The sequence below is a fragment of the Vitis vinifera genome, chromosome 19, assembly GCF_030704535.1.
Source record: "Vitis vinifera cultivar Pinot Noir 40024 chromosome 19, ASM3070453v1".
NCBI lineage: Eukaryota > Viridiplantae > Streptophyta > Magnoliopsida > Vitales > Vitaceae > Vitis > Vitis vinifera.
The window spans coordinates 24,995,273-25,012,176 of NC_081823.1; the positions used below are offsets into that span (position 1 = coordinate 24,995,273).

At 37.5% G+C, this 16,904-nt stretch overlaps 1 protein-coding gene across 1 annotated transcript; it reads right to left on the reverse strand.

Moving 5' to 3' along the window:
* Positions 1-234: 234 nt before the first annotated feature.
* Positions 235-3,003, reverse strand: LOC100242696 (probable disease resistance protein At1g12280-like). The gene has a single exon (XM_059735608.1). It carries the CDS (start codon positions 2,896-2,898, stop codon positions 280-282), a length of 2,619 nt encoding a protein of 872 aa, XP_059591591.1. The 5' UTR covers positions 2,899-3,003; the 3' UTR covers positions 235-279.
* Positions 3,004-16,904: the final 13,901 nt, after the last annotated feature.

Consider the following 16,904-nt stretch of genomic DNA (forward strand, 5'->3'; position numbering starts at 1 on the left):
GCTCGCAATACGACATGTGGTGAAACTAAAATTATGAGATTTTTTGACGGGTCGATCTTCTTCTTCTCTACCCATGGTTTTTCCCGTTTAGGGTTTTTCACATAAATTTGTGTGTTGTTATTCTATTTTTCTTATTGTCTACTCTCATTATTTCGTTACAAAAACAAACTTTTTTGAATATCATCATAAATAGCCTAGACTATAGACAATTTAATTGCCAATGTATCCAGGCAAGAAATGTACAACAGAAAACAGATTGATTCCACCACCAGTCCATCATCACCACCTCACAGGCACGAAACATGGAGAGAGAGAGAGCTTAGCACTGTTTTGATCCTCCCACTCGAGTCCATCCCACCATTCTTCTTCTCCCTTGATTTTCAATGGATTTTTACTAGCCCAGGTATCAGAATCAAAAGGCAGCTTCCTAAGACTTGGACAGAATCTCACATTAAACTCCCTCAAGGAAGGAAATGGCAGGGGTCTTCCATATATACTCTTTAGCTTTGGTAGACTCCACAAATGGAGAGTTTTGAGTCCTGAGAATACGACCACCAAATCTTGTTCAATTTCTGCCACTCCACCACCTTCTCCTATCACTTCTTCCAGAGACTCACAGTTTCTAACAACCAGGGACAGAAGGTTTTGAGCGTGAGCAAGCCATGTCAAGTTCAACAATCTTGGACAAAAAACTATCTCTACTTCACGAAGCTTGCAGAAATATTGGTGGCTTGGGAAATTTGGATGGACCATATCAGATGGGCCTTCCTTTTCTGCAGAGATTTTCACAAACCTCAGTTCAGAACATGCATAGATTTCAAGCATCTGTAGATGAGGGGACAGTTGGACAAAGCTCATGCCGGCACAGTCTTGCAGGCTTAGCCGTCTTATGCTCCTTCTCAACTTGTGGGAATTGAATAATGTTTGGGTGGGGAGAGCACGTTTTAGACGGATGGAGATCTCATTCAAATGCTCCAAACACTCTAACTCCTTCAATAGGGCTTTACAATCTCCATGGGCAACCATGGAATTGAAAATACTAAACAGCTGCAACGATGAAAGCTTTGATATCAGTTGACGAGGAATTATTCGAAGCAGATGCATCTCATCCAATATCAAACACCTTAGTTTTGACAGTTTCTCGAGCTGGATTGGCAGCTTTACTATCTGTGTGTAGGACAAATTAAGATACTGCAAGCTTGCTAACCTATCAATCTCCACTGGTAACTCAATCAATCCAAAATTTTTGGACAAGTCCAAAACTCTTATGAGAGGCATATACCCAAAGAGTCCACTTGGGCATGATATGAACTTACACGATACCATCAATGTCTCAAGATTGAGGAAAGATGGTGACTCTTTCAGCTCTTCCACATTACAGTCCCACAATGATATCCTCTGTGCCTCCTTCCATGTTGCCACTTTGTCAGCTTCAATGGATTCAACCTCTTCTTGTACCACAAATTTCTTCTTCCTCCCGCTCTCACCAGCTATCCACAAGGAGAAATCACGAATTAGGTCGTGCATTGTCACATATTTCTCAGATATACCATTCTGCAATAGATTTGCATGCTGTAAATGCTCAATGATGATACCTCCTTGGTTTCTTGCTTCATGTATATGATCAAATTCATCCAAGAATCCCTCCCCAATCCAAAGTTCTATCAGCTGATCACAACAAATTTCATGATCCTCGGGGAATAAAGAGCAATAGATGAAACATGATTTGATGGTATCACTAGGCAACTTATCATAACTCCATTCTAAAACTGAGTATAGACGTTGAGACTCATATGACTGATTCTTGAACATTTGTGCTTTCATCTTCCATTCTTCTGGAGCTGTACTTCCGGCCAATGCTCGTCCTATGGTAACGAGGGCAAGAGGCAAACCGTGGCACTCTTGGGCAATAATTCTAGCAAGATTTGGTATCTGTGGATGGGAATTTAAAGTATCTTCTCCTACGTTGGCCTGAAACAGAGCAAAGGCTTCCTCCTCTCCCAAGCACTTTACTTCAACCATCTTCTGAACTTCCATTTGGTGGCAAACCTGTTGAGAGCGCGTCGTAAGTACTAGTTTGGACTTATTTTGATTATTTAGAGGAGGAATCCCCACTTCCATGAGGTCAAGCCGCTCCCATATATCATTTAAAAAGAGCAGAAATTTTCTTGTTTTCAAAACTTGAAATATTTCCAAAGCCTTTTCATCCTGGCTCCTATCTTTCCATTTGTAATCAGGAACATCCAATCTATTCAGAATCTGTTCCTGAACCCTCTCGATCGTTTCTCCTTTGGACACAGTAATCCAAATTACTACATCAAATTCATTGTTCCTTTTCAAGACCCCGTTGTTGATTTTTGCCAAGAGAGTCGTTTTCCCCACACCCCCTACGCCATATATTCCGATAGTTCCCACTTGTTCATCTTCGAGCCATCTCCAAACCCTGTCAAACAACAAATCTAAGCCCACAGACTTTTCCATAGGCATCTCATTCACCGCTGGACGAATAAACGGGACAGGCACCTCGTCCAAATTATCTGCTCTGCTCTGTAGTTCCGCCACAGCAGCCACCTTTTCTCTAATCATTTTCCCAAGCTTGTAACTGGAACGGCAGTTTGTGAGACAGCAGGATCCGAGACATTTCTTCTGGATTTCTATATCGCTTTTTACCATTAACTCGTTCACTTCCCTTTCCATGTTTTCCACACTGCAGAGCCAGGCATCCACTTCACGAGTACGCTTGTTCTGAAATTGCTCTTCACGCTTCACCCTTTCTTTCACATCTTGATAGACATGCTTGAGTTCCTCCATTACGTTTGCCAAAGAATCGAGATTTTGTGGGAGCTGATCACGAGAGTGAGCAGCACCCTTTGCAGCGCAATCCGCCGCGACATCCATGGAAAAAACAAGAGTTGGAGTTCAACCAAAAAGAGATTTAATGATGGATGAGAAAACAGGTGATGGGTTGCAGTGGGAGAGATGAAGATGGAAAACGACTTTATGTTTTTGTTTACAAAGCCCCCAATACCGCATACATCGCATACATTGACTATTAAACAATTAACATATATATATATATATATACGATATAGCTTGATGCTGTACAGGCTGCCTGGTCTGAAACGGCTTCTTTGGGCACCCAGATGGAGAGTTGGACGGGTAAAAGTAACAGTGAACTTCTAATATGGTGGTGGTTTTTATTTTATTTTTTTAATTTCATAAAAACACACAAATTTATTCCTATTTTAATAAGATAAACTATTTTAAAAAGTGCGCAATCTTTTTATTTAATATAAATCCAATAAATAAATCTAGAAAAAATGTTTTATCAAGATGTGGTTCAATTATTTTTATTTTTTGACGCAAATAAAATTTATTTTTAAAGAATATATTTATATAAAAATAATTAATTTAGATATAAATGGTTTAAAATTTAGATTAAATGATAAAATAAATTGTCAAAATAAAACATAATATTATTTTAATAAAATATTAAAAAGTATTTATTTCGGATCCTATAATTATATTATTTTAAAAAATATAAGATCATGTGCATAAAAAATTATTTAGCATGAAAAATATAAAATTACTCAGTTAATTTAATGCAAATGACAATGACTTTACTAAAAATAGAAGCTTTAAAATTTTTCTTATATACAAATTTATTAAAAAATTAAGAATATCTTTTAATTAATTAAAATAAATTATTATTAAAAAATAAATTATTAAAGTAAAATATTGTATTAAAGAAAAAAAAATAGTAAAAAAAGTGTAGAAGTAAATTAACTGGTTCAATTTCTCACATTTATTGTGATTCCACTCCCCTAAATTCAAATTCCACTGTATTGTTTTCCAATTCCAGTTTCTAGCTAGTTATTCAATTCCACTGCAAAAGATAAAATTCTAACTAGTCCCAGTCGTTGGTACCCAAAGTTACATTTGGTTGTAACATAATATTATGTCTTTGTACTTTAGTCCTATGATTTTGTACCCTATGTTGAATGGTTTCAACAACAACGTGTAATTAAATCATTTTGAATCTTCACCAAAGAATTCATGATCTTTGAAATATAAATGCTTGTTATTTATAGTCCAAAATTTTGAGTTTCTCATATTCATAGTGATTCCGCTCTTATATGTTCAACTTGCGCTTGGTAGTCTCTCAATTGCACTTCCAACTTCTCCAATTTTGCTTCAAATGATAGATTTATAAGTAGTTTCAAGGCTTTGTATCCAAAGTATCATTTCATTGTACCATGGTCCCATATTTTTGTATATTTATTATGACTTTCTATACTACCCTTATCTAATTTTGTTAGGACAAAGAGTTTGGTACTTTATATGTTAGCAATTTTGTTTCAAAATATCCTAACTTAGAAAAGTTTTTAGATAATGATTTACTCTCCAATGAAAATTCAAAGTTACTACTGACTCAACTTAAAAGTCATAGATAAGTTTAAAAAGGTTTGTTTAGTGGCAAACTAATAATTTTTTTATGAACTAAAATTGCTGAAATTAGTGTTTTGGAAAAACAAAAGATGCTTGAGCAGTTCAAACATTGCTCAAGAGTTGGAACTGCTCAAGCGCTTATCTAACACTCAAACACCTGAGGTGTTGAGCAGTATGTAAATGCACTCAAGCAACCATCCTGAATATGTCAAAATATGGCAGATTTATTTTTTAGAAATTCATGAGTATTCTTTTTGAAAAATTCTAGATATGGATCTTTTAGGGTTGTAGGCCCTATAAAACCCCCTCTTTTAACCTATTTAGGGTTGGGAACTTTTGGAGAGACTCAACCTAATATGTCCTATCATTCCCAATCTCTTAACAAATATTCAATTAGGTTGTTAGAAGACTTGCATTCATTCAATAAAGTCGAGGAGAATTCACTTAAGCAATTGGAGATTGTTGCGTCATGGGTGTGGATCAAATTGTAGGTTTTGGAGAGTATGTTTTAAGAGTAAGTAGCCAGGTAATTCTATGTGACTTGATACCATATAATGGATTTCATATTAAAGGTCTTAGACCCATAGTTTTTTATCTTCACAATTACTGTGGGGGTTTTCCATGTAAAAATTATTGTGTCCCTTTGTGATTGTTTTCTTACTTTGGTTATTCAGATTATCTCATAGGGTTAAGTTAATTTAATGAGTTAAACTAATCTCACAATTGGTTGTTGAGGGTAAAGTTATTGATTAATTTTAAAATACACCCATTCACTACCCTTTGGGTATTTACCTATTGAACAATCATTTTTTCAATTGGTATCAAAGTAAGTTTTTCAAAATAATAATCAAATTTTTATTGATCCTACAAGTTCAATATGGAATAACAAAGATCTAAGGCTCCCCTAAATAGTCCACCATACTTTGACGGGAGTAACTATCCACACTAAAAGTCTTGAATGATTTTTTTTTCTTAAAATGCAAGGGAAAAGGGTCTAAAATTCAGTGGAATATAGATGGGGACCCCCATTGAAATTAAATGTGTATGGGAAATCTACTAGTGAGTTAAAACTCAAACAAGAATGGGATAAATTAGATAATAAAGAAAGTGAGGCCAATACTCGAACTTCCTTTAACATATTCAATGGGGTAAGTTCAGACAAATTTCATAGGATATCCAACTATACACGTGTAAAGGAAGTCTAGGACATTCTCTAGATTACTCATGAAGGCACTTCAGTTGTGAAGTTGTCTAAATTACAAATGCTCATTTCCAAATTTGAAAGCCTTAAAATGGAAGAGAATTATAATTTCTCTACATTATATTCAAATTTGAGTAACATTATGAACTTTTCTTTAACCTAAGAGAACAAATCCTTGACTCTAAAGTGGTAAGAAAAATCTTAAGATCCCTATCAGAAAGGTTTGGGCCTAAGGTCAATACTATAAAGAAAATAAAGGTGTAGACTCTCCATTTTGTCCCCATAACACATGTCTTATTAAGTGCTCTTTCAGTACTCCGCAATAGTTCCTGGTGGTCCATTGCCACTCATACAGCTTACCTTTTTTTAAGTCACCTTAAAGACTTTGATTGAGGGATTCATCTAACCCTTCTTTGTGACCATTAGCATCCCCAAGTTAGATTTAGGATTTTCTTTTTTTAATTCTTTTTTAAGATAGCTCATTTAGGTATAGTTTTAGACCCATTTAGACACACCCAGACCCATTTAGGCATATCCGACCCATTTAGGTCACCTTGACCCATTTAGACACACCCTGGCCCATTTAGACCCACCTAAGTTCACTTAGGGTCACTTACACATACCTAGGCCCATTTAGGTCACTTAAGCCTATTTAGGCACATTTAAGCCCATTTAGACACACCTAAGCCCATCACATCCGACTCATTTAGGCCATCCTGACCCATTTAGACAAACTCAAGCCCAATTAGGCACATCCGGCCCATTTAGGTCATCATAACCCATTTAGACACTCTATGGCCCATTTTAGGCCCACCTAGGTCCACTTAGGCCTACCTAGGCACATTTGGCCCATTATGGATCATCCTAACCTATTTAGACACATCCGACCCATTTAGTCAATTCCACTGCAAAAGATAAAATTCTAACTAGTCCCAGTCGTTGGTACCCAAAGTTACATTTGGTTGTAACATAATATTATGTCTTTGTACTTTAGTCCTATGATTTTGTACCCTATGTTGAATGGTTTCAACAACAACGTGTAATTAAATCATTTTGAATCTTCACCAAAGAATTCATGATCTTTGAAATATAAACGCTTGTTATTTATAGTCCAAAATTTTGAGTTTCTCATATTCATAGTGATTCCGCTCTTATATGTTCAACTTTCGCTTGGTAGTCTCTCAATTGCACTTCCAAATTCTCCAATTTTGCTTCAAATGATAGATTTATAAGTAGTTTCAAGGATTTGTATTCAAAGTATCATTTCATTGTACCATGTTCCCATGTCTTTGTATATTTATTATGACTTTCTATACTACCCTTATCTAATTTTGTTAGGACAAAGAGTTAGTACTTTATATGTTAGCAATTTTGTTTCAAAATATTCTAACTTAGAAAATTTTTTAGATAATGATTTACTCTCCAATGAAAATTCAAAGTTACTGCTGACTCAACTTAAAAGTCATAGATAAGTTTAAAAAGGTTCGTTTAGTGGCAATTTAAGAGATTAAAAGGTTAAAGCAAACTAGTAATTTTTTATGAACTAAAATTGCTGAAATTAGTGTTTTGGAAAAACAAGAGATGCTCAAGCAGTTCAAACATTGCTCAAGAGTTGGAACTGCTCAAGTGCTTATCTAACACTCAAACACCTGAGATGTTGAGCAGTATGTAAATGCACTCAAGCAACCATCCTGAATCTTTCGGAATATGGCAGATTTATTTTTAAGAAATTCATGAGTATTCTTTTTGAAAAAATCTAGATATTGATCTTTTAGGGTTGTAGGCCTATAAAACCCCTCTTTTAACCTATTTAGGGTTGGGCACTTTTGGAGAGACTCAACCTAACATGTCCTATCATTCCCAATCTCTTAACAAAGATTCAATTAGGTTGTTAGAAGACTCGCATATTCATTCAATAAAGTCAAGGAGAATTCACTTAAGCAATTGGAGATTGTTGCGTCATGGGTGTGGATCAAATTGTAGGTTTCAGAGAGTAAGTTTTAAGAGTAAGCAGCCAGGTAATTTTATGTGACTTGATACCATATAATGGATTTCATGTTAAAGGTCTTAGACCCATAGTTTTGTTGAGATATTAGGAATGCTTTGCTTATATCATTCTTTCCTTATATCATTCAGTGTTGAGATATTAGGAATGTTTAGATATTAGGAATGTTGAGATATTAGGATATTAGTTGTTCTTTCCTTATATCATTCTTTCCTTGTATCATTATTTCCCATTCTTAGAATGGTGATTACCCTCTATGTATACTCTGTACATGAACGAATGAAAGTATGAATGAAAAAACTACCATTTATCAATTTGAAGATGGTATCAGAGCCATGGAACTGAAATCCTGGATATTTTGTCGCTATAGTAGTCCGACAGCGATCAACCATCCTAAGACAAGCCCTAATATTGATAAGTTAACCTTCAAATGCACTCACTGCAATAAGACTGATCCCACCAGTCTGGATATCCCACAATTTCAAAGCAACGACTCTTAGTATGACCAGGAAAACAATGAGGAACAAGGTTTGAACCATGGACCTTTATATCATGTTTAGGCTATCACCACTTTGTTATTAATGTTAATAATCGTGATCAACAGAAGAAGGATTCCAAGAAAACCTCGACTATAACTGTTCCCGAAATAAAAACAAAGGCTAATGTTGTTGAGAAAGCCTCTGCATTGGTAGCCGCTACAGATTATGGTGGTAAGTTTTTAAATACTTCTACACCTGTTATTAATATTGCATGGATAATTGATTCTGGTGCTACAGATCATATGACTTTTGATTCTAGATAGGTTTCACCCTTTAGACCTTCCTCACAAAAAATTGTTTCCACGGCCAATGGTAACACAACCCCAGTCATTAGGGAAGGATCCTTAACTCTTACTAATACTTTGAATTTGGATTTTGTTTTAGTTGTTCCATTTTTAAATTATAATCTTTTGTCAGTTTCTCAAATCACTACAACTTTATCTTGTATTGTCATTTTTTGGCCTGAATTTTGTGTTATTAAGGACATCCAAACAAGACAGACGATTGGTTATGGTATGAAGCGGGAAAAACTCTATTACTCGGACTTGCAGTCAAAGGATTCAAATAAGTTGCAACAAGCCTTGATGGTAGATGGATCTAAGGGGGAAAAGAAAAAGTCTGAAATTTGGTTGTGGCATCAACGTCTGGGACATGCTTCCTTTGGTTATTTAAAAAAATTGTTTCCTAGTTTGTTTGCAAAGAGTGATATTTCTTATTTCCATTGTGATATTTGTGAATTGGCTAAAAGTCATCATGCTTCGTTTTCGTTAATTTTGAATAAAAGTCCGCTTCATTTTATGGTTATACATTCTGATGTTTAGGGCCCATCCAAAGTCCCAACTTTAAGTGGCTCACGTTGATTTGTTACTTTTATTTATGATTGTACCAGAATGACCTAGTTATGCTTTATGAAGACCAAAGATGAAGTGAACTTGTTGTTTCAAAATTTTCATAAAATGATTGAAACTCAGTACAATGCAAAGGTTCGGGTTCTGCGTAGTGATAATGGTGGAGAATATCAGAGTTCTGATCTTCAAAAGTATTTGGAAGGACATGGCATCATTCATCAGACTACTTGTTCCAATACACCCCAACAAAATGGAGTCGTTGAACGGAAAAATCGGCACTTGTTAGAGGTTGTTCGTGTTTCCTTGATAGCAGCAAAAATACCTATATCTTATTGGGGAGAAGCAATCACATCTGCCGCATACTTGATCAATCGGGTACCTTCCAACTCAATTGACTTCCAAACACCTCTCCAAGCTTTTACTAATGTCGTAGTTGCCCCATACGTCACAAATCTACCTCCTCGTGTTTTTGGTTGCGTGGCATTTGTGCATCTACACAAACACCAACGCACCAAGTTAACTTCCCGTGCATTGCAATGTGTGTTTGTTGGATATGCATTGCACAAAAAGGGATATCGATGTTACCATCCTCCAACTCGACGAATGTTTATTACAATGGATGTGGTGTTTCATGAAGATTCGATGTATTTTTCATCTGAGTCTGAACTTCAGGGGGAGTACCATAAGGAAATTTAGACTCTCGATTATGATTATCATATCTCTAAGGAAATTCAATTTTTGCATGTGTTAATAAGAGAGAAAATGAAAAAAAAAAAAACTAAATTATATATACAACTGCAATGGAGTAAGGTAAGGTGGGATAAGGGAATTTCTTGATCTATACAAACTTGACTCCGGGTTTACTTTTTATTTTTTATTTTTAAAAAACTCTATTGACTTGTTGTAGACCCCTCTTGTGGACCAAGGGGTATTTCTTACCACCTGGGAGAGTTGGGCGTTTGATTTTTTTTTCAGGAGTGGGGGACAGCTTTCTAGGTGAGCTGCATGCTGGAACGTGTGGCAAGGATGTGACCACCTTGCCATGGTGGTGGTTGAAGTAGAGAAGCTGGTGGAGGCTGAGCGGTAAGCAGTGGAGTTGGTAGAAGCTTGCAAGAAAAGAAAAAACTGGAATAAGGTTTTCAGCAAGGTAGGTTTTTGAGGGATGAGAAAAACAAGGGAAATGAAGTTTTCCGAGATTAAAAAAAAAAGGCTTTCAGTAGGTGGAGGTTTTGAGAGAATGTGAGAAAGAAGGAAAGCAAAGAAAATAGAGTACTGATGAGCTTAGGAGAAGATTGGAGCAAAACAGAGAGCCAAAAAGTAGAGCTGGGTAGCCAAGCAACTCTTTGCATGAGGGGAGCTTTCCGGGTATGACTACTGTAGTTTCTTATTTCTCATTTTTACACTACTTTACTCTCATTTTCAGCTGATTTTCTAGGCATTGATTTTTTAATTGATGTGGACATCAGGGGCCACTCGTTTACTTTGTTAGATCTACTCTTTACATGCATGCTCTGTTTTCGCTTTATATTTTGGTATTTTTGTTTTTCTCTGGTAAATACTTGATGCATTAATCCTTCCCTGTGTTTGATACATAAAAATCATGCTCTTGCTTCCTTTTGATTCCACATGTATCCAGTCTATTAACACTTATGAAATGGATCCTGGTTTAACCATACTTTTTTCTCGTTTGTACATTCTCTATTTCTATTTTTACTCTCTTCTCTGTTTCTGTTTTGGCATGCTTGGGGGTGTTGAGTACCTCATTTGGGATGACCATCTTGTTTGGGGTGCTTATGCGAGAGTCCTATGCGAGCCACTTTGCATACAATTGGAAATTTCAGGATGCCTGTAAAATTATGTGAACTGTTACAATGGAGATGGATTTAGAAAGTGCAGAAGGCATCAGTAATGCACCATGGTCTTCGAGATTCAGCATCATTTAGTTTCGTTGGCACGTGTCCTCTGCTTCTCTCTTCATTGAATTCTTCTCGCCAAACAGGAGGAGAGTCTTACGGTTCTTTTCATGGACAAGGTCATTGATGAATATAATAATCTAAGTCAACCTGAATGGGGATACTTTAAGGAGCAGCATGTTGCTATAAAGCCTTGTGAACCTACTCTAGTTGTTGTGGATTCAACTCCACCTGAGTCAGAACCCAAACCATGGCAACTGCAAGTGACAAACGACTTAGAAAATTTGATGGTGATGAGTCTCTAGAAAGAAGGTTCAGTGGCACAATAGTTGGTGTTGGAGATATGGGTTCTCAACAGCTTAACTAGAACCCGTATCAAGCATGGTGTGCTTCATTATTGTCCCCAAGCTGAAAATAGTGCAAAGCATTGTTGTTGTACTTCATGCTATAAGATATTTTGGAGCGGGAATATCATATTTTGTGGGTTTACAACCTCCGAGGCAGAACTAGATAAGAAATTAGAGGATCGTGGGTCTAATGTGGTAAACGTGACAGTGGGCGATACCAGGAATGTGCTCATTTGTAAAAGCAACTAATATTTGTTGCCTTTGACGTGATGGATGTCGATTCAAAATTTTGGGGAATATATTACTTATCCTATGTGCTCGTTTGCACAGCCGCATGATTGATTGTAATTTGGCATGTGAGGGTTTGAGTCGGGTAAATATTACATCTGATCAAGTCCAAAAGAAGTTCTATAGTGGAGGCTTGTGTCACAAGATGCTTCAAATAACCCTCCCCATGGGCTTATATAGGAAGAGGGAAGCTTCTGGAGACTCCTAGAGCCATCTACACTAAGCCATTAGTGGGAAGAGTGTGGAAGGTTCTAGAGATGCCTAGAGATGTCCACACATCTCTACTATGCTGGAAGGCATGAGAGGAGTCCAAGACTTTCTAGAGAAATCTAGAGATCTCTTGTATATTCTTGAACATAGGGTTGTACATAGAATTGTGTAGGATGTTCTAGATTATTCTTGAATTGTAAGGAACCCTCCAAGGTTCCAGAGAGTTCCATTGGTGCCTATAAATAAGTGAGGGCCTCATTTGGCCAAGACACCACCCAAATCACTTCCTAACCAAGCAAGTGAGTTCCCAAAGCACTTATAAAGCTTCTTTGAACAATAAAAGCTTTCATTCTTTAGGAGTCGTTTACTACGCCTTCTAAAGCTTCCGAGTCGTGAGTATCTTTACCTAGCAAGCTAAGCATTAGGAGTAAGGCTGACTTAGCAAGATCAAGTATCTTAACTTGTCTAAGAACCGCACGAGCTTAGGAAAAAACTAAGTCTGTAACAAGTGGTATCAGAGCGCGGCTATGAAGCAAGCATAATAAAGGAAACATGTCTGGTTCCAACGTGAAGGAGACTAGCGAGCAAACCCATGGGAAGGAGACCAAGCCTACTGCATGGGACAGGGGTAGGAAGGATAAATGTCATGATGCCATATCCAACATAGAGGCAAGGTTAGCTAAGGTGGATTTAGCCATGGCAGACACCCGAGAAGGGGTGGACTTGATCGAGTAAGGCATGGAGAAGGGCTTAGAGGATCTACGAGAGCAGATCTAAGACCTTTGTGAGGGGGTGCTAGGCTCACAAGTTTAGCTGGTGTCACACAAGGAGTTCGTGTCCTTCCAAGAAAATGTCTTGAGCATGTTAGCATGGAGTCAAGGATAAAGGCCTTGGCCACTCGCATGGAGGCCCAAGACTAGCAATATGCCACTTGAGAATTATTTTCCTTTAGCATGATGTTGTAAATTGTAGATTAGTTTGCTATTTATTTTTAATTTTCTCTCCTATATTGCTAAGGGACTAGCAATATGTCGGTTGGGGGGAGTGATTACTACTCAAAAAGTGCTATATGATAGCCTTTAATTAATCCTTTTTAACACTTTTGAGTAGTAGTTTAGGCCTTTTAACTCAATTGACATGTTAAGGATCCTTTAAAGCAATTTTGATCACTTTGTGTAAGTTTTGGTGTTTTTGTTAGTATTTTGATCACCAAAGCAAGTCAAGAATGAGGAGAGCTATGAGGAATCTTGGGCAAAGTTGAGAATTCAATTGCCAAGAGTGAATCCGGATTGCAAGGAGAAAAAGCAAAGAGAATCTGCCATGGAGCATATTCTTGATGACAGTCGTAGCAGCCACTTTTGGAGCACTTTCTGAAGTCTAAATGATGCAAGCTATATACCATTTCAAAGCTCAGGAAGTCAACAATCCAATGCTTCAAACGGTGTGCAATTTGGAGTTGAAACGAAGAAGTTGCAGCCATTACAAGCCAGTCACTCTGAAGTGTTGCGGAATCAGCCTTTTGTTGCGAGAATTTCGCAACACTTTTGTACAGTAAGGTGTTTCTCCTTCTAACGATGCACGAACCATGCCGCAAGAAGGGAGCTGGAAACTTCAAGATGGAAGCCAACTTTGCAGCCTGGTGAAGATAGCTCAGTCTTGCGAAATAATTTCGCAGCCCTCTTGGGTGTCTGCGAAATTTCGCAGGCACCACTTTTCTCCTGCGAAATGGCTCCTGAAGCCTCCCGAAGCTTGCTACCGACATTGGGAGATATTTTCCATTAGATTTTTGTTGTCTAAATCCCAAAATACTCCTTGTAAACCACTAATTACATGATTCCTTAGTTTTTAAGTTAGTAAAAAGACCAAATATCAGTGTAAGAATTAGTTTTATATTGCTTTAATATAAATACCTCTCGGGAGCCTGTTCTCAGGGAGGAGTTCCTTCTGTAAACGTTTGGTAAGCTAGTAAAGGTCTTTTCTTTCTACTGCCTTACCTTCTCACTTCGTATTTTCATTTTATTTCTAAGTTATGAATTCTCTGAGGAGTTTTCCCCGGAGAATGAGTAACTAAACCTCCAATTCCTTGGAGCTAAGGTTGCCGGGGAAGGTTCCAAGTGCAAGAATGCAAAGCTCTGTGGTTTTAGCTAGTAATGAAGAGGAAGTGAAATCCTTTAGTGATTTCAATGTTTTTAGTTAACTTAAAACATCTTAGAGTCACCTGGGCCAACACTTGGTAAGGCAAGTGATTTCCAACCGTGGAAATGCACTAGTTTACCCCTTGCGAGCCTCTGGTAGGTGACTTCAAGGTAGGATTTTCTGGAATTACCAACACTTGGTAAGCTTTTGGACTCTTAGGAGGCATCCATTAGTTATCTCTTGCGAGTTTGTGAAGGGAAGTCCAAGGTTAAAGATCACCTTGAATGGTAAGTGCTCGTGAGAGGCATGAACCATTGCGAGTTGCATCAGTGAGAGAATTAAAGTGAAATCTAATTGAAGGAGTCTCTGTACATCACCGGTTAGAGAATTAACTATAAGTTGAATCTCTAATGCGAGGAAATGAACCATCTGACCGGAGCTATGTCTTTTGCATGAGGAACCACCCCAGTGAACCTAAATCTCCAAGGAATGCTTTTCTTCCTAAATTATTCCAAACTTCTGTTAAGTTAGTTAGTTTAAATCTCAACCTTTACCAATCAAAGTTTGTGTTTTATTTCTTAAACTAACCGTGAAATGAAACAAAACCAATTCACTTGGAATTGGTATCCTTGATTGCTTGCAAATCATTCCCAGTGAACGATCCTTAGAGCCACTATACTATAGTAGCTTTGTATTTGCTACCCTAGTGTATGGTGTTATAGGTATAAATTTTGTTGATCACTTCCTCAATCAAGGAGCACCAGCTGAACACAAATCAGCTGAGACACCAATTGGGCATGAGTCAAATGGCGCCGTTGCCGGGGAATGAGTGTCAAGATCATTGTGATACCATTGTTGAGCACTTGTGATTTTCATCACAAGTTGGTAAAGTTTCTTTCACTTTACTAATTTTCATTCTTTCTTTGTTTATTTATAATCTAAGTTTATCTCTTTAAATTTTAGTCTAGTTTAATTTTGCTATTGTAGTCCTCTGTTCTTGTTGTCCTCTGTTTTTATTTAAGTTGCAGCTGAATACTAGTTGTGTATGCCCAAGTGGATACGAGACATTGGAGGTAGGCTTGTTAAGTGTGATACACCTCAGAGAGGAGAATTTGAAGTAATCTTGAATATCATGGAGGCTGCACCTGAAGATCAGCATAGTCACCAAGGTCGTCAAGACAATCTCAATGAATTCAGATCAATGAGGGACCGTATGCATCCACCTCGTATGAGTGCACCATCATGTATAGTGCCCCCTACAGAGCAGCTAGTGATCAGACCATATCTTGTTCCACTTCTACCAACTTTCCATGGGATGGAAAGTGAGAATCCGTATGCACACATCAAGGAATTTGAAGATGTTTGTAATACATTCCAAGAGGGAGGAGCTTCAATTGACTTGATGAGGCTTAAGTTATTTCCTTTTACTTTAAAGGATAAGGCCAAAATTTGGCTTAATTCTTTAAGGCCTAGGAGTATCCGCTCTTGGACTGATTTACAAGCTGAGTTCCTCAAGAAATTTTTTCCTACTCATAGAACAAATGGCTTGAAAAGGCAAATTTCAAACTTCTCAGCTAAAGAGAATGAGAAATTCTATGAGTGTTGGGAAAGATACATGGAAGCTATAAATGCTTGTCCTCACCATGGCTTTGATACTTGGCTATTGGTGAGCTATTTTTATGATGGTATGTCCTCCTCAATGAAGCAACTCCTCGAGACAATGTGTGGAGGAGATTTCATGAGCAAAAATCCAGAGGAAGCTATGGATTTCTTGAGCTATGTAGCTGATGTTTCAAGGGGATGGGATGAACCAACTAAAGGAGAAGTGGGAAAGATGAAGTCTCAGTTGAATGCTTACAATGCAAAGGCTGGGATGTATAATTTGAAAGAAGATGATGACATGAAAGCAAAGTTGGCAGCTATGACAAGAAGATTGGAGGAGCTGGAGCTGAAAAGAATGCATGAAGTGCAAGCTGTTGCTGAAGCACCAGTGCAAGTGAAGCTGTGTCCCAATTGTCAATCATTTGAACATTTGGTGGAGGAGTGCCCTGCAATTTCAGTTGAAAGGGAAATGTATAGAGATCAAGCAAATGTTGTTGGACAATTCAGGCCCAATAACAATGCTCCTTATGGAAATACCTACAATTCAAGTTGGAGGAATCATCCAAATTTCTCATGGAAGGCCAGAGCAACTCAATACCAACAGCCGGATCCACCATCTCAGCAATCTTCAAGTATTGAACAAATAATAGCTAATCTCAGCAAGGTAGTGGGAGATTTTGTGGGAAAGCAAGAAGCCACCAATGACAGAGTGGATCAAAGAATGGACAGAATGGAGAGTATGTTGAACAAAAGAATGGATGGAATGCAAAATGATATGAATCAAAAATTTGATAACATCCAATATTCAATCTCCAGGCTTACAAATTTGAATACACTGCAAGAAAAGGGAAGATTTCCTTCTCAACCTAACCAAAATCCCAAAGGTGTCCATGAAGTGGAAAGTCATGAGGGAGAATCATCACAGGTGAAAGATGTCAAAGCCTTGATCACTCTAAGGAGTGGTAAGAAAATTGAGCAGCCAACACCTAAGCCACATGTTGAGAAAGAAGAAGAGATGAAGAAAGGGAAGGAAATGGAAGATAAAGACAGTGAGATCAGTGAAGAAAAGAAGGACTCTGATTCAACAATCAAAGCAATTCCAGAGAAGGAGTTTTTGAAGGAAGAAATGCTGAAGAAATCAACTTCTCCACCTTTTCCTCAAGCATTACATGGGAAAAAGGGGGTTAGAAATGCAGCTGAAATCCTGGAAGTATTGAGGCAAGTGAAAGTTAATATTCCACTGCTGGATATGATCAAACAAGTTCCAACGTATGCAAAATTCCTAAAGGACTTGTGTACTATCAAAAGAGGGTTGACTGTAAACAAGAAAGCCTTCTTGACTGAGCAAGTAAGTGCAATCTTACAG

Coding starts and splice junctions, on each gene's coding strand:
- LOC100242696 (XM_059735608.1), bottom strand. CDS start 2,898: ATGGATGTCGCGGCGGATTGCGCTGCAAAGGGTGCTGCTCACTCTCGT.